The 27,898-nt window shown below is 36.4% G+C and overlaps 1 protein-coding gene across 2 annotated transcripts in view; it reads left to right on the top strand.

The window, feature by feature from the left end:
* Positions 1-281: 281 nt before the first annotated feature.
* The window catches only part of LOC124640874 (probable DNA mismatch repair protein Msh6), a 30,584-nt gene continuing 2,967 nt past the window's right edge, over positions 282-27,898 (top strand). Inside the window, exons 1-15 of one of the 2 annotated variants that reach the window (XM_047178828.1) lie at positions 282-540; positions 633-779; positions 1,082-1,220; positions 6,485-6,677; positions 18,428-18,562; positions 18,900-19,035; positions 19,510-19,649; positions 20,055-20,189; positions 20,707-20,893; positions 23,713-24,019; positions 24,594-24,749; positions 25,157-25,403; positions 25,650-25,805; positions 26,718-26,852; positions 27,206-27,427. In XM_047178828.1, the coding sequence (XP_047034784.1) occupies positions 384-540; positions 633-779; positions 1,082-1,220; positions 6,485-6,677; positions 18,428-18,562; positions 18,900-19,035; positions 19,510-19,649; positions 20,055-20,189; positions 20,707-20,893; positions 23,713-24,019; positions 24,594-24,749; positions 25,157-25,403; positions 25,650-25,805; positions 26,718-26,852; positions 27,206-27,427 (2,592 nt within the window). In that variant the 5' untranslated portion in view covers positions 282-383. Of the gene's footprint in view, positions 541-632; positions 780-1,078; positions 1,221-6,484; positions 6,678-18,427; positions 18,563-18,899; positions 19,036-19,509; positions 19,650-20,054; positions 20,190-20,706; positions 20,894-23,712; positions 24,020-24,593; positions 24,750-25,156; positions 25,404-25,649; positions 25,806-26,717; positions 26,853-27,205; positions 27,428-27,898 lie in introns of both variants that reach the window. The other variant, XM_047178826.1, reaches the window with a different exon arrangement.

Below are 27,898 nucleotides of genomic sequence, written 5' to 3'. Positions count from 1 at the left end.
AGGCCCTGGGTTAACAGACTACCGATCTTTTAGCCACTGCCGCTATTGCCGTCACCGCTTCGCCATCGCAATATCGCATTGAATTCCTTATAGATAAAACCGAGTAGTCCATCATACGTGCCACAACTAGACATTTTGAACACTGTTCTACTCTGTAGCTGATGTCTTTTTTTTTTCAATCCAAAAATCGACTAAATTACAAGAGTGTGGCTAGTGCAAAAATCTTTTTGTCAATTCTCATATCATAGACCAGAAAGACCGAATGTCATCATAACATCCGACAAATGTCACTGTCATAAGCTGGCCCGGGATTTTGCGCCAAAACGTAAAATCTTGTTGTTTTGTTGAATTGAAAGAATGATTTTTCTGTAAAATATCACAAAATGTCAAAACGTAACAGTGTAGGTGCTTCAAACACCCTATTCAACTATTTCTCTAAAACACCGCCTACGAATAAAAAGGTAAAATCAGAGGTTGAGGTTGATAAAAGTCCGAAGGTAAACTCTTCGGTTCAAAACGGCGACAAAGAAAAGGTTGAAAGTAAGTACATAGCATAAAAGTGGTACTTACATGCATTTAACTGTTTTATATCGTGAACTGTTAAAAGTTACATAAAATCATTGTTTTAACAGAGAAAAAGCGTGAAAGACAAGCTACACCATCCCCTGAGGTTAAAAGAAATAGCGACAGTGAAGATGAAGTGCCCGTTGCTTCCAAACGCAGGAAGAGAATCCGGCTCAACCCGGTGGACTCTGATGATTCCGATGTCGAGAACCAAGGTAGGTTACAAAGTCATACACATTTTACAACACGTTAGAATAATGCACTTTGCATTGCAAATTCTTAATCCCTTTGCAATTTGCAAAGGTATTTGTATGCAATTTGGTTGTGTTATTGGTATTTTTCATTTTGACCTGATTTCTGGGAGATAAAAAGTAGCCTAACTATTATTCTGACATATAAACTATGTTACTGCTAAGTTGCATCAAAATATATTCTGCTGTTTGGGTGTGAAGTAATAACAATCATACACAATCATAGACTTTCTCTGGATTACGAAAAATCATTTTTTTTTCAGCAGATAACAAAATGGATACATCTGAAGTTGAGAAGCCATCTATGGAGAAGAAACTGCAGGATAGCTTCAAATATGAACCAAACCAGTCACCTAAGGCTAAAAAGCCAAGCAAACCAGCCACCAAATCTTCAACTAGTGATAAGTAAATAAACAAAAAACATATTATAGAACACACAAAAATTCCAGTAGTGATTTTCAAAAGTTTTCTTTGTTGGATTATATAAAGCAAAAACTAATACCCCTAACTTTCGATAACATTGTTCTTTGTTCTATCTGAACAATCTACTGTTTATTTAACTCTATACACACTGCGTCACGGGATCTTGTTAGACGGACGTATTGCTTCCAAGTACCATTTAAAGTATAGAATAAACATTTCAATATCAAATTAGTATATTATTTCTTTTAATCCCATACCTCCTATAGGTTATGGGCCCAGTGCGAAAAAGGACATTTAGTAGTGAGAACATTCAGTAGTGCGTAGTGACAGTAAAGTGCATAGTTGTAAATAAAAATAAAGTTGTGACAATGGAAAAAGTGAAAAGAAACATTAAGCCTTTTAATGGAGAAAAGTACAGTGTATGGAAATTTAGAATTCGTACACTGCTTTCAGAGTTAAACTTGCTCAGTGTTATTGACGAAGAAATTCCTGGAACGCGATCCGCTGAGTGGGAAAAGAATAATAAGGCAGCCAAAAGTATTATAGTCGAATATTTGGCGGACTCATATCTTAATTATATTAATGAAAATGGGACTGCTCAAGCAGTTTTTAAACATTTTGACGCGATCTATGAAAGGAAAAGTGTAGCAACTCAATTAGCGCTGAGAAAACAATTATTGGGATTAAAATTAAAAGCCGATATACCCTTGATCAAACACTTCTCAACATTTGACGATCTGCTGACAGAATTATCAGCTGCTGGAGCTAAATTAGAGGAAACGGACAAAGTAGCTCATTTATTACTTACTCTCCCGAATACATATGATGGCGTTATCACTGCAATTGAGACACTATCTGAAGAAAATATCACTCTCGGTTTTGTAAAAACTAGACTATTAGATCACGAAGTAAAATTAAAAAACGAGAGTCGTGATACCAGTTTAAAGATACTCCATGTTGAAGAAAAATATAATAAAAACAGATACAATCGCACAAAACAAAACTATTTGAAGAATACAACATTCAAGAAAACAAACAAACAAAAATTTGTGAAATGTCATTACTGTGGACGCAAAGGACACAAGAAACAGGATTGTTTCTATTTCAAAAGACAGACAAATATACAAAACAATGCCCCAGAAAGGACAAGACAAGTCCAAACTATTGCCCTGCAAGAGGGAACGACCTCGAATTCTTCTTTTTCAGGATTTGCGTTCATGACAAGCGCATACCATTATGAAAAAGACCACTCGACAATTAAATTCCTATTAGATTCAGGAGCGTCTGATCACATCACAAATAGAGATGATCTCTTCACATCGTTTGAATGTTTAAATCCTCCTTTAAAAATTTCAGTAGCTAAAAACAATACATTTATTTCAGCAACTAAAAGGGGAAACATAAATCTTATCAGTCAAACAGGAGTGCAAGGAATACTTACAAATGTATTGTTCTGTGCCGAAGTACCATATAATTTAATATCGGTATCAAAGATGCAGCAAGCAGGATTCACCATAATATTTGATGACAAAGGCACACAAATTACAAAGGAAGGTAAAATCATCATGAAAGGTAAGACATTGAATAATCTTATAGTTCTAGAGTTTAAAATACCAGTAATAAAAGGGGAATCCGCTTCCCAAGCATGTTATGTTAATGAAAATAAATATGAATTATGGCATCAACGCCTAAGACATATAAGTAAAACTAAATTCCTGCAGTTAAAATGTCATAATATGATTGATGACTTAGATGAAATAAATACCGTAACTCCAAATGATAAGTTGTGTGAAGCATGCATAAATGGGAAGCAGACTCGCCTGCCTTTTAATAAAGTTAAAGACAAAAGTTACATTAAACGCCCTCTGTTTATTGTGCATTCAGATGTTTGTGGTCCTATAACACCTCCAACAATAGATAACAGAAATTATTTTGTTTTATTTGTTGATGAATACACACATTATTGTGTGGTGTATATGTTAACTTACAAATCAGAAGTGTTTACAGCTTTTAAAGACTATGTCGCTAAAAGTGAGGCTAAATTCAATTTCAAAGTAGTAAATCTTTATAGTGATAACGGTGGTGAATACTTATCCACCGAAATGAAAAACTACTGTAGAGAAAGAGGCATAAGCTATCATTTAACAGTTCCTAGGACCCCACAGTTAAATGGTGTTGCAGAACGTATGGTTCGCACAATAACAGAAAAAGCTCGTGCTATGTTAAATGGCACTAAAGCATCAAAACGTTTTTGGGGAAATGCAGTTTTAACTGCAGTTTATTTAATAAATATTACGCCTACGAAAGCTTTAAGTCAATCAAAGACACCATACGAGATGTGGCATGATAGGAAACCAAGCGTTAAAAATCTCAGAGTTTTCGGTTCAACTGTATATGTTCATAATAAAACCAGTAAAAACAAATTTGACAATAGGTCGTGGAAAGGAATACTGGTAGGTTATGAACCCAATGGTTATAAAGTTTGGAATACAGAATTCGAAAAATATGAAACTGTAAGGGACGTTGTAATTGATGAGACTAATTTTATCGAATCTAGGCCTTCATTACGACCTGAACGGAGTAATAATACATATTCCCAAGACGAAACTGATAATGACTCCGTAACAAAATCAGTGTCTTATAAGTCTCATAGTTCTGGCCCTAAATCAGATAGCTCTCAATCTGATGAATGCAGTACAAGTAAAATTCGAAAAATCGGTAGTCATGAAATACCGAATGAACCTGAAAATGAATCTGAGAGTAGTTTGAAACACAAAAATCAGGATAAACCTGATGAATTTTAAATTTACGAAGAAGTGAAAGACTGAAAACATGTTCGCGTAAATCATATAATGAAAATGACTATGATGTCTATAGTGCGTTATCCATCACAAGTAATATACCAAAATCATTAAATGAAATTAAATCTCTGAACGATAGGAATCAGTGGGAAAAAGCAGTCAGAGAAGAACTCAATTCTCTTAAGAAAAATAATACATGGACATTAGTACCAAAACCATCAAATAAAAATATTGTAGACTGTAAATGGATATTCACTATTAAAAATGACGTTTCAGGTCAACCTTCAAGATATAAGGCACGTCTTGTCGCTAGAGGTTTCAGTCAAGAATATCTTAGTGATTATAATGAAACATTTGCACCAGTTGCTAGAATAGCAAGCTTTAGATTCTTAATTAGCTACGCAAATCAATATAATTTACTGATTCATCATATGGATGTAAAAACAGCATTTCTAAATGGTACACTAAAGGAAGAAATCTACATGAAAGTTCCTGAAGGTGTAAAATGTAAAGATAATTACGTATGCAAATTAAACAAAGCTCTTTATGGCTTAAAACAATCAGCTAGATGTTGGTACGAAACATTTGAACAATGTCTCAAAGAAATAGGTTTTCAGAACTCCCCAGTAGATAGGTGTATATATATGAAAGGTAAAGGAGACATTTCTAAAAATATTTACGTAATCTTGTACGTCGATGATTTGGTTATAGCATGTGCAGATTTGCAAACAATGAATAATTTCAAAGCATATTTAATGACTAAATTCGAAATGACCGACTTACACGATATCAAATTATTTTTGGGCATTAAAATAGAGAGACACCATGATAAAATTACTTTAGACCAAAGTGCTTACATTAAAACCGTTTTGAATAAATTTAATATGAGTGATTGCAATCCTATAAACACACCGATGGAGCTTAAATTAAACTATGAAGCTCTTAACGCTGATAAGAAGTGTGACGCACCATGCCGTCACCTGATCGGTTGTTTAATGTACATTATGCTTTGTACGCGTCCGGACTTAAGTACATGCGTAAATATTTTAAGTCGGTACACAAATAAGAACAATAAAGAATTGTGGTTATGCTTAAAGCGAGTTTTAAGATATATCAAAGGCACAATTGATTTGAAGTTAACATATACAAGAAATAATTACAATAACATCCTAAGTGGATATGTCGACTCAGATTGGGGTGGCCACGATTGTAATGATAGGAAAAGCACTACTGGATATGTGTTTAAATTATTTGATCAAAATACAATTACATGGTGTACAAAGAGACAAACATCAGTAGCGGTCTCGTCTACTGAATCCGAATATATGGCTTTATATGAAGCTGTTAAAGAAGCATTATGGCTTAAGTCTCTGGCAGAAAGCATAAACTTAAAAATTAATAAGCCCATTATTTTATATGAAGATAATAACGGATGTATTAGCATAGCTAATAATCCAACAAGTCATAAAAGGTCCAAACACATAGATATAAAATATCATTTCTCTAGAGAACAAGTTGAGAAAAATGTAATAAAATTAAATTATATTTCCACAGGTAACCAGTTGGCAGACTTGTTGACAAAACCTTTACCAGTCGTGTCTTTTATAAGACTGAGAAAAGGATTGGGTATAGAATAAGTTTTAATTTAAGTACAATTTCATTATGAAATGGTCTGATCAGGTTTTTCTGGGTTTTCCCTGATCCTGTGCAGCAAATGTTGGACCATTATTGTACAGTTGTCCCAGACCTTACTTGGAAGTATAATATGTTACGTCGTATTTATAAGTTGGTATTCACTTTGTAATGTTGAATTGTAGACTAGATACTGTATAGTAAACTAACGAATGACTAAAAGTTAGGGATTAATTTTTGAGGGGGCGTGTTGGATTATATAAAGCAAAAACTAATACCCCTAACTTTCGATAACATTGTTCTTTGTTCTATCTGAACAATCTACTGTTTATTTAACTCTATACACACTGCGTCACGGGATCTTGTTAGACGGACGTATTGCTTCCAAGTACCATTTAAAGTATAGAATAAACATTTCAATATCAAATTAGTATATTATTTCTTTTAATCCCATACCTCCTATATTCTTAGTAGTAATTATAAAAAGATAAAAGATTCAAACATATTGAGAACCCCTCCTTTTTCTAGCCTGTAAAAAATGTAAAAGACTCTGTCAGTTGCAGAGAGGTCCATTAAAATTGAAGCTTCATTAAATCTATTGCTAACACTTTTTATCTTGTTGACAAAGAAAGAGTTGGCAATAGATTTAAAGAAGCTTTAACTTTAATGGATCTTTGTGCTACTCACTGTCTATATTCTAAAAAGCCTATATTTTTTCAACTTCATTAAATATTCAAAGATACAAAAATTTTATCAGGCAATCAGCCATTTTCTTCTGTGCTATCATAGAAAACCATTTCAAACTCTTTTCAGACCTACAACGTCACCCCCAAAACCAGTAGAAGAAAAACCCGTATCAGCTGATGAGGACAACTGGACTCATTGTAAGTTGGAGTGGTTAAAACCTGAGAAAATACGGGATGCAAAGAAACGGAGACCAGATCATCCTGAGTATGACCCTTCTACCTTGTTCGTGCCATCTGAGTTTTATAAGGATCAGACTCCTGTAAGTATATCACTACATAGTATAAAACAAAGTCGCTTTTTCTGTCCCTATATCCCTTTGTACACTTAATAAATCTTCAAAACTATGCAACCGATTTTCAAGCGGCTTGATAAAGTGTTTCAAGAGGAAGGTTTATGTGTATAATAACATCCATTAAAAAGTGGAGAAATACTGTTATCCCCACGAAGCCGGGGTCAACTTGCTAGTCAATAAAGATAAAATAATAAAAAAATACAATCTAGACACACAGCAGTGTGTCCGCCAAGTTCGAGCAAAAAAAAGCGACACACCGGCCGTGGGTTATATTACACGAACCATTTCGGGCCAAATTCGGCCCCCCTGTAACTCAAAATCTATTTTATTTATGCATATCAAATTTCTAGTATCTGTTGAGACCCCCTCACTTATCTAAAATACAAAATTTCATTAATATACCTATTGTAGGTCTTGAGATATTGACGTCAGAAAATCGCTATTTTTACTATACACTCACTGACTAACTGACTGATTGACTGACTCACTCATCAAAAACCTAGACCACTTCCAATGGTCATATTGACTTAAAATTTGGCATGGAGGTAGGTCTTTATGTCAAGATAAAGGGAAAAATCTGAAAATGGCCAAGTGTGTGACCCGCTGTAAAATACCCCTAAGCAAGTAAAACAAACTAAATTTATCTATATTTATATAATATATCTTCGAATGGTAGTACCAATCTGAAATTCGTTAAAAAGGTTTGTATTTAGTCAAAGTAAAGTAAAAATCTGAAAATGGCCAAGTGTGAGTCACTTTCGAAAATAACGAATGTGTAACTTTGATCCACGAACATAATATATGATAACATGTCATGTCAGTCAGTTGGTAAATCTAGTCCATTTAGTTAATCTAGTTCATTTCTTTGTAAGAAGCATAGTGTATATTCAAAAATCTGAAAGATAATATAAATGAGACATTTCCTTAACTAACTTAATCATAAGAAAAAAATAAAATAAACAACCTTACAAAAATAAATGAAATCCCACCCAAAACAAAAATGTGAAAGGCTGCCAAGTTCGATAATATGGGAATGCTTCGCCTATGAAAGAAGTGAGATCAGAATAAGTACCAAGTTCCATACACATACCTCAGTTAAAAATAGTTACTTTTTAATGATGTTTCTTGGCAAGTTTTAATAGAAAATTAAATACTTGATTCATTGCCCATAACACAAGTTAATAAATAACTTACCATGGGGCTAACCGACCGTGTGTGAAAAAGGTGTCCCGACATTATTGTCCCGACATTATTGCGTTTAGTAGGTTTATAACAAGGTGTGTGAAAACTTGCCAAGTAACATCATTAAGGGATTGTTCACACTAAACGTATTGTCCGCCGCTGACTGTGAGTATACTCACAGTCGGCCTCAGTGTGAACGTCGACTCAATCTGCAGTACGCGTACTCACCAAGCCGACAATAGGCTATAGCGTACGATGCGCTACATGTGTGAACAAAAGAATACGCTCGCGTAGGTTCACACTAGATGCGTACGCTGAGCGGCCGACTATTCTACACATAAAAGAGCTCAGTATTTGAAGTTGCTCGTAGTATTTTATAAACGATCTCTGTGATCACTCGTGGTTCCCATACGATAAAACTAGTGTATTTTTTAAAAAAATCGGACGTTTACTGATATTTCAATTAAATGATGCGCATTCAGATAGTTGCCATTTGCGAAGCTCTAGAGGAAGACGAAAATAATAAAAAGAAGAGATTGTGGGTACATCCCTTAAATATGAAGAGATGTTTTCTTGGTCAATTTCATACTTTATATTTCGAATATAGACTTTATCCAAATAAGTTCAAGAAATATTTTCGTATGACAGTAAAAACATTCGATGAGTTACTATCTTTAATACGTATAAGTTTATATAAAAGGGACACTAATTATCGACGTGCTATTCAGCCAGAAGAAAGATTGACAATTACTTTAAGGTAAGAGGAAAACAACTTGTACTGTAATCAACACTTATTTATTATAATCAAATCAATCACGTTTAAACGATCCGAGGTTGTTGAAAATATGCTCAGGTTAGTGGTTAGAGAATTGAATCAGCTGGCGGCGCTGGTTACGGTACCTACACATTCGCTATAAGTAAATAAATAATAATGTCATAAATAATTACTGTTTATTAACCTTGCATTACAAATACTATAATATCATGAAACGAGATCTATTTGATTTTACATTTCACAGGTATTTGGCTACTGGGAAATCATTTGGTACGTTATCCGAAGATTTTCTAATGGGGAAGTCTACGATATCTACAATTATTTCTGAAACCTGCTCAATTTTATGGGAAATATTAATGCCACTGGAGTTACCACAGCCTACAGAAGAAATGTGGATAAATATATCAAATATATATTATAATAAAACAAATTATCCCAATTGTTTAGGTGCTGTAGATGGTAAACATGTTCGGATAAAAAAACCAGCTCACAGTGGTTCTAACTATTACAACTACAAAAAATTCTTTTCAATCATTTTATTTGCCTTAGCTGATGCTAACTGTTTATTTACTGCTGTTGACATTGGATCTTGTGGCAGAGAAGCAGATAGTAACATATTTAAAAACAGCAATATGGGCAGAATGATAACACTTGGACAGTTACATGTACCAAAATCTGCCAAACTACCTAATTCAAGTGGACCCGCACAACCATATGTGTTTTTAGGAGATGAAGCATTTAGTTTGAAATCAAATTTTATGAGACCTTACCCAAATCGCAACTTGACCATGGAACAACGCACATATAATTTTCGCCACAGCCGAGCGAGAAAATGCGTGGAATGTGCATTTGGTATTTTATCTAGTAAGTGGAGAGTATTGCATACAACCATAAATACTGATGTCAATAATGCTATTAAAATTGTACAAGCCACATGTCTGCTACACAATTTTGTTCGTAGAAGAGAAGGCATAAATTTTGAAGAACAGTTAAGCACTTGTAACCTAAGAGATGTACGAACATCACTGTTAGTTGTTTCTACGTCGGGTCAGAGGGTGAGAGAGTTTTTCAAAGAATATTTCGTGAACGAGGGTCGGCTGTACTGGCAGGACAAATACATATAATGACGCTTTGTTTTATTATTTATGTAGTGCTACTAATATAATTATAGAAGCTGTTGATTTGCATCCATGCCATAGTCAAACAACAAATCAACAAAAAAAGGGTAGGTAATTTTGTCTTTTTTTTTCTTATTTACGTATATCTGTCAGTGTAACCCAGCCGTATTTTAATTCGGCGCATGTGTTACTAGTTTTACAACCGCGCTGCGCACTCACACAAACACAAACGATACATGCACAAAGCACACGCAACGATCATTCAATAAAAATCGTAGGTAATCCAGCCTAGCCAAATTCACCCAATCACAGTGCGAGTACTCCCACACACTCGCCTAGCCGCTCCTCGCGTGACCTTGAAGCCGGAACAAACAAGCGCCGACGGCAATCGGTGTTTGATGTCGCCGCCGCCGCCGCATACTAGGACTAGGACGTGTAGGACTAGGTACAAAGTGCGATATGACGGAGAATTACACGAACACGAGTTGGTGGAGATGGTCCGCCTGTATGCCATCAGTGACAACAGTGTACTAACAGCCGTACATACCTATGTTCCGGGAAATGTTTCCCGACCGGGAACCCTCATCACGGAGGGTCAAGCTGGTCATGTGACAGACTTACGTGCTAGGATCGTTAACTTAGTGCTTTCGACACATTAAAAACGAATGTGATAGTGTTAATTTTAACCTCCTGGACTACGGCACGGATGCAAATCAATAGCTTGTATGTATACCTATGTAAGTTGTTAAAAAAATTAAATATCAGAAAATAGTTTATTTATTATTTCGACAATTAATAACTCTTTTGATTTAATTTCCACAGATATTTACAACACAAAAAAAAACTATCCTAGAAGAACAATTAAAAAAAAATATATATATACACTATATCTAAAAGGCGTCAAAAAATTCATCCCCATCGCTGTCAACTGGGAGCGTACCCAAGAGGCTGGCAGCATTACCTCGTTGGATGGCCATGCTGATCCTTTGTCCGAGGTAATAGCCAGCCTTTTGGTCACGGGAAGCGTCAACCAGCCGCCTAGACAGGTCTTTAAATAGGTTATGCGCATTCGGACCCCACGACCCGAGGGTTTCAACCCCAAACGGTTCGAAAATATAGTTGCCGACAAGGCCACTATATTTCCGCCGCTTGAGGTTCTCCGCGGCCGCAGCGGCAGCAGCAGCACAGCACGCAGAACTTGGAAGATGGGATGGCGCAAGAGTATCGACGCAGGTTGCGTCCCATACTAAAGGCCTACCCATCTTCCAAGGGAATAAAGACATGCCGTCCGGTCTCTTACCGTCGTCGCGTGCCAAGCCATTTGGTTCCAGTACAGCTGGCACCCCGACGGCAACAAGAGCCCGACGAATAATGTCGTTGATATTTGCGTGCCGCGCAATACGGCCCGCACTACGGCTGCACGACAGGCCGTGGTGTCCGAGGCTGGTGACAGCCTCACCACAGTGGCAGCGATGAGGGGAGCAGCACGGTGCTCCTATACGTAAACAAGTAGCGAGGCGGAAAGTTGTATCGTCAAACATGGTGCCAATGTTTGACGACGGTAGTGCCTGAAGCCAAAGCCCCGACTCCCATCTACCCACAGCCAGTAGGCGCGCTCGCTCAGCAGGAGTAATTGCCGTTTCTATCAAACTATTCCGGGTTACTCTGCAGAGCGGCTCATCCCACTGTCTTTGGGAAGACGGGTTGCTGGGTAAATTTTCGTTCGGGCAAGTAATTTTCCATGCATCCCTAGCCTCGGCTAAATACGGCACCTCGAAATCAGCCAGTGTTGGAGTAAGAATATTCCTGGTTAATTTCTCAGTGCCGTGAACCGAGGATATGAATGCCGGTAAACTAATACTGGTAATTTTGCGGACGCCGAGACCTCCCATCCGGATGGGCAATGTGGCTTGTTGCCAGGCTCGGTCGTCCAGGGCCACATTGAGAATGGAGCTGAGGGTATGGCGGATAATTTTATCAATTGGGTCTAAAAGGTGGCTATGTTTAAAGAGATGAGAAGAACGGAGGTAATATGTAAATTTAGGACCAAAACAGCAGTGTCGAATAATTGTGATGGCCGAATGCATTGTAATTTTCTGTAGGCGTTCCGAAATATCGTTGAAATTATCAATTTTTTCCGAAATAAATGTAGAAAAAGATTGGTCTAGGATGGGAGCCCCAAGGAGGCGGAGAGACTGTTTATGTATAATTTTAATCTGTGGTGCTAATGATTGAAATTTGGATATTGTCATTTGTCTGTAAGTCGTGTCAGTAATAAATAATTCACATTTTGTACAATTTAGTTCTAAACCAATGGAATGAAATTTATGTTTCAAATGAATGAAATCCTGAAATACGGTCTCTACATCGCCTCCCAGGGTCCCATCATCTAGATACCAAACGTTGAATTTGGAATTTAGCTCTCGAATGATCTGGTGAATGGCTAGGCTGAAAATTACAGAAATATCAGAAAAACTATACTTTTTGTTTAGGAAGTGAAAATTTGAATAAACATTACTTACTAGTTTCGTTTCTTTTTTTAGTTTCATAAACCCCCCAATCTTCATACATAACAGATGCTATGTCTTCCCAAGCGCATCTCCGTAAGTTTCTATCCCTATATTCTTCTGAATTCGCATTCCAAATACATTGTCTAGAATGTACTTCTGAAATAAACTTTTCGGTGTCGAACATCGCGAGGTGTCACGTGTCACGACTGTCCTGATTGAAGTTTGTTTCTCGAGTGAATTGCGGCAGAGGCGCGGCGCCTTGCCAGATGATGATCTAGCATTCTCCCCAAATCTCACCCAAAATCCCCCCAAAATGTTAGTGTTTTGAGAGAAAACCCCCCTAGTAATTAGAAAAATATTTATTTAAATACAATAATTTATAATAATTTTGCAATCGCTTCCATTACTGGTTTTGTGTGTGGTTCTATGGTGGAATCAAATGAAGTAGTAAGTAATTTGGTCGCGTTCAGTCATAAAACTTTTCCGAAAAATCCTCCAACTCCCTCCAAGCCAATTTTTAATCCCCCCGCTGATCCCCCCAAAGGATTGTTCCCCCCAAAAAATCCCCCGTGGGCAGAAAATACCCCCAAATTTGGGGGGAATCCCCTCAATCTGGCATCACTGCGCGGCGGTGCGGACGTGGCGGAGCGGCGCACAGTGTATTATTTTGCTTCAAAAGCGGACATCCTCTTTTTATTGTAAATTCTGATGGATATAACTGTTATATAATATAATATGAAACACCAGTTTGAATATATTTCTTAATTTTGAAGCTACGAAATTTTTTTTGAAAGGTCAATGAACTTTGTCAAATAGTTTTTTGCAGATATTTCCCAAAATAACAAACTCTCGCTTTATTTAAAATTAACCATGAATTGAAGGTTGTTTTAATAATATTGTGTATAAATTACAAGTCTTTGCTTTCGCTGGAATGCGAGAAAAAAAAATATTTTCTTAATTTTGCAAAATAAATTATATAAATTTTTCTATACGACATTAGCATTTTGTTTTACCACCGAAATACATTCTAGTCATGTAGCGTCTTACTGAGAAAAATTGGAACATTTAACGTGCAGGACTTCAGAGCTATAACGTTTCTAAGTTTTTTAACAATTTCTATGGAAATAGGGTTGTCAAAAAAAGAATGAGATTATTTAATATTATATACGATGTGATGAAATACAGTTCTAGATTATGTTATTTAGGTATGTTATGGAAAAAATACACAATATCTATTAGCAACATTTGTTAAAAAATATTGAACCACCTCGAGATAAAACAAATGTGGAATATCAGTTTTTTATTTTTTATTTTATAATAATATGAAAGCAAAATACATGAAGCATAGATGCTACCGGAGGTGAAGTAGGAACCAAAAACGCACTTGAAACTGCGGTGGATAGCCAGTATTAAAATTTGAGTTTATGAAAGAAAAGGGAGAAATAAACTGGACTTATTTGGAATAATCATTACCAAAAAAAAACAAATATCAATTTACGCCACATCTTCAGTATCTGAAATAATGAGGATTTCGTCTGAAGTTAGTTCCACTTCTTCAAATTCGAAATTAGAATCCGGTGGGAAATAACGCACATTGTCCATTGTCACTTCCAACAGAGAATAAACTTTTGGGGGTAAAGATTTTTTAGGTTTACTTCTTTTATTGTGGGATATGGTAGATAAATATGGATCAGATGATTCAAGTCCACGGTGAAATAAGTCTGTGATAGTTATTTCACGATCGAGCTTGCGTGTGTGATGCTCACGATCATAACGCCAGAATTTGTTCCTAGATTCCCCGGCTTGCTCTGACAACATACCTATTGGTAATGGGCTGGACTCTATAATTTGCTGACCGTGCATTAATATTTTGTGCACTGTAGTGGACATATAATACCATTTGTATGTTTTCACATATCTTGTTGCAATAGATTGACAAAGATCATCAAATTTTTTTGCATTAATTATCAACCCACTGGATAAAACCACTAAAATGGTATGTAAATCTTCCGCCAACCATGGTTCTAGACCCAAGATTTCAGAAAAAGATTCTCGGTATTTATCGGACAGTGCAGTACGTGCGGTATTTCCATCGTTTGTGGTCCCCGAATTTGGACGAACAACATCTACTATGAGACCCATTCTGCTTCTTATTTCGCTTTGAATATATTTTTTGCGACTTTCTACAATTATAGCCTCAAACGAATTTTTAGATACACGCCATTTCATTACAGCTGGATCATTTTTGTAGCCCAAATGAAGTAAAAACTCAAAAATTCGGATCCAAGCGTGCAGTGGGCTTAATCCATGACGTAATGCTTCGGGGTTTAATGGCCGGTTTTTGATTAAATTTAAATTATTAAAATCTGATGGTGATGCGCCACAACATGCACAACGAAGCAGCGAAGAAGTCCCCGTTATTATATTAAAAACCTTACCATCGATAATAGTAAGGTGTAATTTTGGTTCAGCTATTATACTTTGACCTGAGAGCGTTTCTGCGTAAAGGGGTGATAATTTTTTAATTTCGTCTTCTACGCGCGTTTTTTCCTCCAAAATAAGTTCTTTTGTCTCTTCTCTGTACTGAATTTTTACTGGACGGCAAAACCTAAAAGATTGTGGGCTTGGGTTGGACCACAACACAAATCCGTCATTTGTTTTTAAATATAATGGTATGAATGTTGTGGCAAATAAACAATTTTCGTCCTTATCATTCCCATTTTTGAAATTTTGCTTATAAACTGACTGTCCAGTGCTGCCGTCGAACCCCCAAGAACCCTCAAAAATACAGTACACAATATCTTTATAATTTTGATTGAAGTATTCTGTTATTTTTGTGTCACAAGCTTTAATGATGCGGCGTATTGTGTGTAACAATAAACTATGCAAAGAAACGCTTGCCTCTCTTTCTGTAACATGTAATTGCTCATCAGGATAGCACATTTTTTTGGCAAATTGTACTCGATAGTGCGATGGATAAGCCGGGAACCCTCTTTCTTTTAATTCTCTCTGCATAGAAATATAATCATCCACAGTAAATTTTCGTTCGATCATCATAGAAAGGGCTTCTTCAGGACTAAATGGTTTGGGTTCCACTTTGGGTGGTATAATGGATGCAATTTTTTTGGGCCGAGTTGGAGATTTCAAGCATTCGTTTATTACGAACTCCAACTTTCGAGCAGAACCTGAACTAAGTTTTTCACCAGTATGATCGGTGACAACTTTTGAAATTGCTTTAATAATTTTGGAATGTGGTTGTCCTTCAAGTTCTTCTTCCAATCTCTTTCTTATGCGACGCTGTTGGCGAGAACTCAAACTGTCATAAGTCTTAGAAGTTTGAGAAGTTGAAGGTTTTGATTCCAGGAACATCTCTTGAGATGTTGAAGCTTCTGGTTCTAGTAACATTTTTTGAGATGATGAAAGTTCTGGTTCCATCAGGTTTAACATCTCTTGAGATGATGATAGATCTGGTTCAATCACTTTCAACGTTAATATTGAAGGTTGTGGTTCCTTCAGTTTGGACGTAGATGTAGAAGATACCGACACTATTAACGTCTCTTGTGATGTTGTTGTGACATTGGGGAAACTCATATGAGGTATAGCAAACTTTGTGTCAAGCCAAGATCTATTTTTCTTATAAAACAATTGTAGATTACGTTTGCTGGCTTTGTACATTGTTTCGCATTTACTAATAAATTTTGTGACAGTCTCTACAACAGTTTTATTTTTGCTATCAAAATTTTCAGCTATTTCATTCGGAAATAACGTCTTTAGGACTATTCTGGTTCTATCTTCAGTGGTAAGATCCAGAGGTCTTTTTTTAGGTCCAATTAAGCGTGCCTGTTCAGTTAAAATATCAAACATTTCCCGTTTTGTAAGTTTGATTGGTTCCAAATTCATGCCTTGGTCGTTAGCACGAGCTGCCACTCGCTGACCAGCCTGAGGTATGTCACCCTCATGCTCCCCTCTCATTAAATCCTCTGGTCGGGGCCCAGAAGAACATCCCTCAGCAGAGTAAATAAAGCCCTGCTGAGACAAAGTATGGGACTTGTCCGGTTCCATGATCACAAACAAATTCCACCCAGAAGAAATAAACTTTTAGATGGCGGCTGCTCCCCTGCGTTACCGGGTTGGCTACCGTGCCGCCAAATAAATTGAAGCAAACAAGACAACGAAAACAACATAAGCCCGAAGGCATTTAAGCATATCGACATTAAAAATCACAAATTATAGGGAGGTTTAGCCAGTAAAAACTGTTACCGCCTTCACCACGTGGAGGTACTCCCAGCTTATGTTTACTATTATTGCGTATCATATGTAAATGAAAGAACAAGTTAAAACACTGCCATGTATGCCATCATGAATGGCATCTCAGGAAACGATTGGCCAATAATTTTAATCCATATTAAGTAGACAAAAATAAAATTATGGTGACTGCAATTTATGAGAAATCAAAGAGTTGGGTGACAACAGCAAAACTGAATACAATTTTAAGTCTTATAGCCCCCTTATAACCAACAAATAGGTACATGGCGTAATGCTAATTTTAATATTATATGATAAAAATAAGATAAAAGAGACAGATATTATATTATAGGAATTTTAAAAGACCTTTTCTTTGAATTCTGTCATCTACTAAACCTTAAATAAATATAACGACCATCACTGAAGTAAACCATACACTTGAGTGACAACCCTAAATTAAAATTTTAAAATTTAATATCTCCGAAGTCCTATGTTTAAAGCACCTAGTTTTTTTTGTGGGAGTAATAGGTACAGCAACTAATAATATGGGATTAAAAAAAAATGCTAATATTGCAGGACATCTCAGAAAAAAAATAAAAACTAAATAACAGAAAAAAATTTTTTTCGTCGAGACTAGTCGAGATTTTTTAACTTTTTCAATATTAATAGGTGCCTGAAATACATTTGAATCATAATCAAAAAACATGTAATGGAAAACAATATTAAAAACGGAAATAAAACGTTTCTTTGGTTTCTATGGACTTTTCTCGATTTTCAAATTTTTTCGAAAACTATGATACATAACGTCACCGGAGTTTTATTAGGGGATTTGTTCGATTTCTACCTTTCTAAATAGCATTTAAATGAGGATGTCCGTGTTTGAGGTAAAATTACACTCTGTGCGGCGGTGCGTACGCGGCGGAGCGGCGCTATTCGGCAACTGCGTCCGCGTAGCCAATCCGCGTCCGCCGTGCATAGTCGCGTAGTAAAATAATCGGCTACTGAGAGTCAGCTACAATAGACGACGTAACAGCGTATAGTCGGTTCGGTGTGAACGACAATTTCAAAATATATGGAAAAGCAATAAACTGCGTAACGCGCGCTCACAGTCAGCGGCCGACATTACGTTTGGTCTGAACGATGCCTAAAAAGTAACTATTTTTAACTGAGGTATGTGTATGGAACTTGATACTTATTCAGATCTGACTTCTTTTATAGGCGAAGCATTCCCATATTATCGAACTTGGCAGTCTTTCACATTTTTGTTTTGGGTGGGACCAAATTTAGGCCTTAAATAATGTCAATGCCACAATAGATAACTACAGGACATGCTTGTTTTGATAAGATAATGGGACATAAATGCATTTTGTTATTACTATATTTCATTACACATACATTACATTACCTATATGTTATGTGCATGAAAACCTTTATGCATAGAAGAGTCTGAAATTATTTGCCTAACCATTATAATATCATTCTTCAACGGCTTTATCAATTTTGAGAGTGTCAAGATGCACAATGCCCATTATTGCTTAGTTTTTAATTAAATTATATTCCATCATCCTTTCCACTATCCCACGGCAGGGTACAGGCCTCTTCTTATTCAGAGAATTTCTGAGCATCCATCACCATTGTTATAGTTATCAGCACGGATATTGAGCCCTGACTTTCACCTGCGCAGAAGTGATTTATTGGTTTATTGCCTTATGTGTACAGTGCGCAAAGCGATCCCCACTCTTCCACCGAGAGCCCAATATCCGTGCCGGTAACTATATACAGTCAAGGTGGATTCGATATTTCATACTTTTTAATCCATGATTTCCTTCACTATGATTCATTGATGTTTCAGGAGTACTTATAAATTATATATTTTTTTGATTGCAGGCTCACCGGCAATGGTGGGAGATGAAATCCTCACACTTTGACTGTGTGCTGTTCTTTAAAGTGGGCAAGTTCTATGAGCTGTACCACATGGATGCTGCTGTTGGCGTTAACGAACTCGGATTCTCTTATATGAAGGTAAATAGTTCACTGGAATAGTTCACACACACACAATTATGAACACTTTACTGTGTTTGATTGGGCTCACAATTTTTTGTATTTTTTTCGTACTATTTACTGAACACCCTGTATGACTTAAAGAAGTTCTAGTAATCTGTGGGTTTACAGATTCAATTTTGAAAAGATATATTATTTGTAAGTGTAGGCTCAGTAGATGGCAAGTGTAATCACACAAAACAACAAGTTAGGTATTAAAGAAATTCTAGATAGACTCTTTACTAGCAGCATTTCAAAATATGTGCGAAAAACAATCCTTTCTCACAGGTAGATTTAATTTAACATTTTTCTACTTTAGGGTGAATTCGCACACTCTGGTTTCCCTGAGAGTGCATACGGCAGAATGGCGTCAACATTAGTGTCGAAAGGATACAAAGTCGCGCGAGTTGAACAGACTGAAACTCCTGACATGATGCAGGAAAGGTGCAGAAAGAGTAAGTTTTTTAAAATACATATTTTATCTATTGTAAATTGAAGATAATAATATACTGGATGTTTAACACAATGTTGCTAAACCATTCTTTTTGTAGTGTGGTAAAAAAATTGGTTTAGTTTTCGGTGTTCCTCTCGTCATACACCACATCAGATACATACATAAAAAAGTTATTTCGTAAAAATGTTGTTGATTCTTCTTGGCGAGTCGATGGCAGTGGACTAATTTTTTATTTTATTTATTTAATCTTTTACAATCACGCAACAATGGCCCATAGATACATACCTTAAAAAACGAACATACATTATATACAAAACTTGTTAGTAAATAAAACTTAAATCTATGTTAGTAGCACTTCACTTATTATACACAACGTCTGTGCTGACTAAATTTTGGATGCCCAAGTAGGTCTTGGATAGTGCACACTAATATCATTATCTGTTGGTATTGAATAATGAAATAAATTCCTTTGCAGCGGGTAAGAACAGCAAATGGGACAAAGTGGTTCGCCGCGAGATCTGTCAGGTGACGATGCGCGGTGCTCAGATCTGCGGCCTGCAGGACAACGGGCCTGCTGAGCCTACCGCTGCATACATGATGGCTATTGCTGAAGAGGTATTTAATTAAATGCCTAGTTTTATTCTGTAAAACTGAAAATAATCTATACTTTTTTCAATCTATGACGAAGAGAAAACATTTTTTTGTACCTTTACCTTAAAAACTCCGAAAGTACTGAATTGATTTAAAAACTCATTTCACTCAAAGTCATAGCACACACAAGTCCTTATAAATGTCAAAAATATAAATAAAATTGATTGTAGTTCACTGTTGGAAATCGACAATACTCCTTAATGACGTAGGCCTTATCCAAGTAAGGGAAAAAAGTCCCCCACTTGACGTGGGTGAAAACGTAAGAAACAGCTAGTACCTACTCAATGAAATAGACAATATCATGTTTATTAGTATGATCTTAACAAAAGTCGTAGACCATAATTATTATATTAACTCATAATATTACAGGAAAGTAATGGCAGCAGCACCTTTGGTATATGCTTTGTGGACACGTCAATAGGTTTGTTCCATTTGGGTCAGTTTCAAGATGACAAGCATTCTTCGAGGCTGCTCACTACTTTGGCGCATTATCCTCCAGCCCTGGTACGTACAAACACAGTCACACACACACACACACACACACAGTCAAACAATATAAACATGTTATCATAATAAATATGAGCATTATCTTTGAAATAAATAAATTAACGTTGTTTTGTTAATCAAATCCAGGCAGGATAAATCTTAACTGAGATAAAAAATTGAACTCTGTTGCCGTAATTTTTTCGATTTTCTTAACAGAACTTCGTGCATAAATCAACATTTTTGTAACTTTGCTCTCATTTAGTTTTTTAACGTTATAATTATTATTAATCGCACCTCATACTTCTATTATAAAAGCGAAAGTTTGTGTGTATGTCTGATACTTTTTCAAGCAGAAATAGCTGACCAGAATTTTGATGAAATTTGGCAATAATATAACTTACATATCAGAATCAAAAAGTAGTAGGCTATCTTTATACTTTCTATTCGGGTGCACGGATCAGTTCCTGCAGGTCTTGAATGAAACCGATCGCAAAAGCTAATAAGTAATAATACCTAACATTCCAAACATTTCCAGATAATCTACGACCGTAAAACAAGTCACCGAACCACAAAACTGCTCAGCACACATTGCCACAGTGCCCGCAGGGAGGCACAGAACTTGTGGACACCAGACAAGACGTTGAAAATATTAGCCGAGAAGTATTATAGGACTAACGCGGATGGCGAGTGGCCTGAGGGGATTAGGCCGTTCCTGCATGAAGGTTCGTGTCTTCATTAATAAAGATAAAAAGTCATTTATTCATTCTGTCCTTGCACATCCTTGGCAGTCGTTACGGGTAGTCAGAAGCCAGTAAGTCAGACACCAGTCTAACCAAGGGGGTTACCCAGGTAACTAGGTTGAAGAGGTCAGATAGGGCAGTCGCTCCTTGTAAAGCACTGGTACTCAGCTTCATCCGGTTAGACTGAAGCCGACCCCAACATAGTTGGGAAAAAAGGCTTGGAGGATACAAAAAGTCATTTATCCAAAAAAAAGCTGTTTTACAAAAGACTGCCCCCAAAAAGCCTGCCCTTCACCGCTTCCTATGTGTTTTTGAAGAAAAAGTGGTGGAAGAAACTCCCCAGCAACATTATAAATGTGTATTTGTGTTTATTTAGGATTTTAAATTTTGGCTTTGATGGAAATCTGGCTCAGAGATAATGGTTACTCGGAAGTGGAAATAGGCTGGACGTGTATTTAAATGATTAGGCATATAGTTAAACATGTATGGAGTATATGGTTTATTGACCTATATAGTTTTGATAACGCGACGTTCCTAATTCTCTTAGTTGTGTTTAATTTTATAAAACACTAGCTGTTGCCCGCGACTACGTCTGCGTGGGCATATAGAATTTCCAATTTTGTTTATTTAATCGTTCATTGCTCAACCCCCGTAGGTGATAGCGTGATTATAATAGCCTATGTGTTGAACCGGCCCCCAGGAAATAGTCATGCAAAATTTGATTTAAATCCATGGAGTACTTTTTGAGTTTATCCGGGACAAACATACAGATAAACAGACATACAGACAAAAATTCTAAAAACTATATATTTGGGTTCAGAATCGATTATGGATCACCCCCCAAGTATTCTTTAAAAAAAATATTCAATGTACAGTTTTGACTTTCCTATCATTTTATTATATGTATATGTTATGGACCAAGTGATAAATTGAGCAGTATACATAATGCCCGGTCATTATGAAAAATGCCCAATATGAGAGCGCAGTTTGATAATAATTATTCAAATAATCAAATTGACCGGGCACTATACATATTGCCCATGACCTTTTGGGCAAAGTAATACAAGCAACGTAATAACATATTTATATTCAATTTTTTATTGTTATTGCCATTTAATTTAAAATTAACTAAATATTAAACCACTTAAATAATCAGCCTCATGATTTGGATTAATTATGAAGGACTTCTGCCTTAAAAATCCACTAGTTTTTGCATTTAAAAGTTAAGGAAAGTCATATTTAAAGGGTGCTTATTAAACAGGCTCCTTTTTAATATAATTATTCGCCCCGAATAATGTATGTTGCCTTCTTAATTACTAAGTCAGCCACAATTAACGAGCATCTAAATAATACTATCTCAGCCACTCGTTATCTTCTAAGTAAACCACTCTAAATACAACTCCGCATGATGGTTATTTTTTAGCATCTAAATTTGTAGCATGCATTCTAACAGTAAACTTCTAAAATACTATTAAATGACATCATAAAATTTATTTATTTAGCTTCTAATTTTTTAACTCAGTACGTTTAAAATGTAAGCAAGCAACATGCAGCAAGCATGGCTTCTGTCACGGCTCCGGTGCTGCGGGGCTCCGGCGGTCCCATGCGAGCTTATCGTCGCAGATGGTTTCCACGCTCACCACCGCAGCTTCGGCTTGCTGGCCGGCTCAGCCGGCCAGCCTCAGCCGCGTCGGCGAGCGTTAAAACTACCTGCGCCTCAGCTCGCAGGCCGCCTCGCCCCTCCACACTTACGCGGTTTTGAATTGCACTCTAGGGGTAGGACAGACAAGACTACGTGGAGTCGGTTTTGCAGCGATACGTTTTCGTCACATCATCCTCCGAGCCTTTTTCCCAAACTATGTTGGGGTCGGCTTCCAGTCTAACCGGATGTAGCTGAGTACCAGTGCTTTACAAGGAGCGACTGCCCTATCTGACCTCCTCAACCCAGTTACCCGGGCAACCGTTACGTGGGATACGTTTTCGTCACTAACTTCAATTTTTTGCTTTATTATCAAATTGCCCAACTGTCATGTAGCAATATAATAATGCCCGTGCAATGTGATAAATAATGAAGTTAAGATAGTTATTAATCACTTGGCCCGATAAAGCTAGACATTATTCATAATGCTCGGGCATTATTTATAATGCCCGAATTAATCACATGGTCCATAACATATAGATTACGTAACAATGGGGGCTACCGTTTTTTGTTTCACCAGATGGCGCAACTGTAGCGTGAGGTCTAAAACTATGGCAATCAAAGTTCGTATTATGAGCGCTAAAACTTATATCTACATTAGATGATTATATTAGATCTTATGTAATACAATAGAACTATGGTGTGAACGTATTGGCGATGCCACAGTGTTGCGCAGTGCCGTTTTGCTCGAAAAAGAAATGCGAACATAAGTTTCCGAAAGATTAAAGAGTGTCAAAGCAGTGACATTTATAGAACCCTGATCTGTATTTGCCATAATTAATCTAAAGTATTGTTAAATATTCACAATATTAATTTAATTACAAATATAAACCCTCGCGCGTAAACAAAACAGTGGCATTTGACGTTTCGAAGACCTCACGCTACACAAGCGCCTCTAGCGGCGATTTCATACGCGGTAGCCCTCATTGCAGTATTTATAAGATTTTTATACCTCTGTTTGTCTAATAAATTATTTCTTAATTTTGAGTTGCCAATCCTTTAACCATATCTCTTGATGAAAATCTCAATTTCTCAATGTTTTTGACACTCATAAATCAATTGTTCAAAACCACAAACCACCAATCGCGGTTTCCCGTTCCAGGTGATGCCTTAGGCCTAACTCCAGCGGCAAACTGTTTCCTAGCCATCAAAGCTCTAGGCGGCGTAGTTAGCTGCCTCACCGACTGTCTGCTAGACATACAAATACTAGGCATGAACCAGTTCACGTCATACGCACCCCCCGACGTGCTAAACAAGACTTTATCGCAAGAGGTTAAGGTTGAAAATCGCTGGGAAGGCGGCAGTACCATGGTGTTAGATGCTATTACTCTGAGGAATCTAAGGATTGTGCAGGATGAAGGCTGTTTGTATGATCGATTGAATTTCTGTTCTACGCATATGGGGAAGAGGTTTGTACTATTTTGTTTTATTTATTTATTTAGGCACACCAACAACTTATTTACAAATACTTTTACATATATAAGTTTACAATTGTAATAAGTCCTGCGTAAATATGTTAATTACAGGTGCGCACAACGTTCAAATTAAAAATAACTTAAATTAAACTAAACCAAACTATGCATAACAAAAATAATAATAAAAAAAAAGAAGAAGAATCGATAGAGGTAAATGACAAGGTACTATTCAAATTGGTCAATTTTGTGCAAAATTTAATTGAATTTAATTTAATTGTTTTCGTTAACTAATATAATAAAAAGGCCATTTTTGTTTGTTTTTATCCCCAAAAGTCTCAGAAAGTACTGAACTTTTTAACACTATAAAGTTACACTATTGCCGTGTAACAAAGGCAATTCCACATAATGAAAATCTCGTAAAGAAGAGTGAGATGAGATAAAGAAATATACTAAGTACTTCAGCGCTAATACATACTAAAATATGTTTTTTTTTGTCCGAAACCGTAATATTTTAATCTTTTTTTTTTTCTTATGTTTTCGGAGTTTTTCATTTATATTTGCTTTCCAGATTACTGTACCAATGGGTTTGTGCACCAAGTTGCAATCTATCCGTGATAAAGGAAAGACAAGAAGCTGTGAAGGCGTTGTTTGATAACCAAGAACTGTGTCAGGATGCTAAGAGTATTCTTACTACTTTACCCGATTTGGAAAGGCTGTTAGCTAAGTAAGTTTAACTAGTATATGAATCTAATTTTGTGCCTATATCATAAAACTTAATTTCAAAAAAGGTTATGGGCGCATCGATCGTAGATTATGTAGTTTAAAATTCATATATAGTAACGTTCTTTAAATTCAGGTACATAAGAAAGTACCTACATCGAGGTATATAAGCGAATAGGTGCATAGATATGGCACATAAAAGAGTTCTTAGGGGGAGTATGAGTAAGAGGAGTATTTAGGGCAAAAAAGTAAGTGTGATGTCATAAGTAAATCCGCTACTGTCTACATCTTTTTTACGGTTTAGTTTATGCAGTAGTGATGCACTGTGTTCGTATCGATATTTACGTCGATAAAAGTTTATTGCCATATTGATCATTTTTTTATAATAATAATATTTTTCATCTTTTCCAGAGTACACGCTTTAGGCAGTCTAAAACGTTCAAAACAGCATCCAGACGCTCGTGCCATATTCTATGAAGAGAAAACTTACTCCAAACGGAAAGTTCTAGACTTTATATCCGTCCTTAACGGATTCACGGCTGCTTTGAAACTGGTGGAGTTGTTCTCTGATGCTGATGCCAAGCTCTTGAAGAGAATCATGCAGTTCCACCCGGATGGGAAGTATCCGGATTATAGGGAGACTTTGAAGTTTTTTAAGGTTGGTTGGTAAAACTAGAGGTCTGATTTAAATGAGGTACTTGGATAGTCTAGCTAGAGCTTGAGAAATAAAATACCTTTATCCAACTGCGGGAAGTAGTTCCCTCGGGACGCCTTAAAAACCGTTGAAATTATCATCTGTTAATTATTATCATATTATAATTTCAGTTTAGAGGGTCATGTTTAGTTTACCTTGACAAACGTAACATTTCGTCCGTATGTTAAAATATTCTATTCCACGTTTCAGGAGGCTTTTAACCAAGAAGAAGCGCAAAAAGAAGGTCGCATACTTCCCGGGGAGGGAGTAGACCAGGAGTATGACAATACGCTACAACTTATACAGGAGATCGAAGCAGAGTTAAAGGAGTATCTTAGTGGACAAGAAAAGTATTTTAAATGCCGGGTGAGTGCCTGATTTTATTAAAGACCACTCAAAAAGAACCTCCACTGTTGTCAATTCGGATGTTTGTATTTTTTTATTTTCTAAAGCCATATTTTACTATTTTATATTCTCACTTCCGACTTGACTGACTGACTGACGATCTTGACTGAAAAACAACTCTTAACTATACATTTTCACATTTAATTTTCAAAATTGTTCAAGAAAAACTGACTTAATGCTGTTGGTGAACTGGGGCCTTTGTATTAATCTAGAATATTATGGTTGCAAAAGTAACTTTGTTTTAATAATATGATAATCTATAATATAACAAATGAATCGCAAAATGTGTTGGTAAGCGCATAACTCAACAACGCCTGGACCAATTTGGCTAATTCTTTTTTTGTTGCGTTTGTTATTGTCAGGAGAAGGTTCTTATGAAAAAAAAAAGGGTAAAGTAGAGAAGTCAGTTGACGGGAGCGAAGCCGCGGGCAAAAGCTAGTATTATATAACTTTAATGTGCTTTTTGTACTTCTTTTGTATAGTCTGTCTACATCTCTGTATTCTAAGGCTGGAAACAGTGCTGACTGTACGTCCCTACCGAATCACATACAAAATCACGCGCGTACCGTCAGCGTACGTAGCTACATTAAGTGTAACATCATTGTAACATTATGGTATGCAAATAAATATAAATATGAATAATATGAATATAGCTGTGTGCGCGTTCATAGACTTGCACAGATATCACGTCGACCGTCGGTTAGCGCTGACCGTCGAGCACTGTTTCCAGCCTAACCCTTCTACTACGGGTCTGCTGGAAGATATTTCATTAGAAATAAGCAGTACCTTTGTACTAATTTATGTTATTTAATACTTCTGTCAAATTCTTACTGTGTACATAAATGGTTAAATAAACGAAATTCCATATTTCAGCTGTCGTATTTCGGAACAGACAAGAAGAGGTATCAGATAGAAGTTCCCGAGAAGGCGGCGGCTAAGGCGGGTGCCGATTACAACTTAGAAGGTGCCAGGAAAGGGTTCAAGAGATTCTCTACTGCTGAGACGAAAGTAGGTTTTATTTTTACTTCTATATTCACGTAAGGAAACAAAAAAAATAGCCACTAAAAGTATAAATTGTCTTATATTGTCATAAGTTGAAGAGATTGTCAGTTTCTTTGATTCCCTTAATATCTGGAACTACCTATTTTTCGCAGTTTCACCCGCAAGCTTCCCGACATCGAAATAAATTTTCAAATCCATTCTCTATTTTCGTTGCCTCTGTGGTCGCAAACAAGCATATTTTTTTTCTTTTTACAATATTAGTGTAGATTTATTTCATTTTGTAAATGTGTAAAATATTTCAGAGTTCTACAGCCCATTTATCAAGTAAAGCCAAATAAAAACTCAAACCAATTTTTTAGGATTTCCTAGCCCGCATGATAGCAGCCGAAGAACAGAAGACCAACGTGCTGAAAGACCTAAGCCGTCGAATATTCGAGAAGTTTTCTTCCCACTACAACCAATGGGAGACGGCTGTACAATGCTTGGCTATGCTGGATATCTTGTTGGCTTTCACCGAGTTCGCGAGGCAGCAGAGCGGGGATGTGTGTTTGCCTGAAGTCATTTATGATGACGAACAGGAGGTAGGATATTTTTTTAAATATGTAGTATTTTATATGTACAAAGTGCAGTATATAGTATTTTGTTTACAGTACCACTGATTTCATTAGATTATTCAGATAAGATATTTATATAGGTGAAAATTTTTGTTACAAAAATATGTATTGTATAGTGCAATACTAGTCACTAGATAACTGTTTCACCAGCATGCGGAAATCCTGATGAACTCCTGTCGCCAAGTTTCAGTAATTTTCCTCTCCTCCTTTCGCACTAATTATATTGGTGGACCAATGGTATTGGTAGGCCTTGAGTTCAGAGTTCAAGAACTTTAAGTAGTAAAACTAAAATAACTGTAACTAAAATTAAAATCGTAGTTTGTATTTATATCACATGTGTGTGGGTATTCTGCCTTTTTAATTTGCCGTTAGCCGACTTATACAAAAAAAAAACCGGCCAAGAGCGAGTCGGACTCGCGCACGAATTATTTATAAACC

Source organism: Helicoverpa zea, chromosome 21, assembly GCF_022581195.2.
Source record: "Helicoverpa zea isolate HzStark_Cry1AcR chromosome 21, ilHelZeax1.1, whole genome shotgun sequence".
In the NCBI taxonomy this organism is placed as follows: domain Eukaryota; kingdom Metazoa; phylum Arthropoda; class Insecta; order Lepidoptera; family Noctuidae; genus Helicoverpa; species Helicoverpa zea.
The sequence above is the reverse complement of the archived record's forward strand: the minus strand, read 5'-3'. Positions and strand labels throughout refer to the sequence as shown.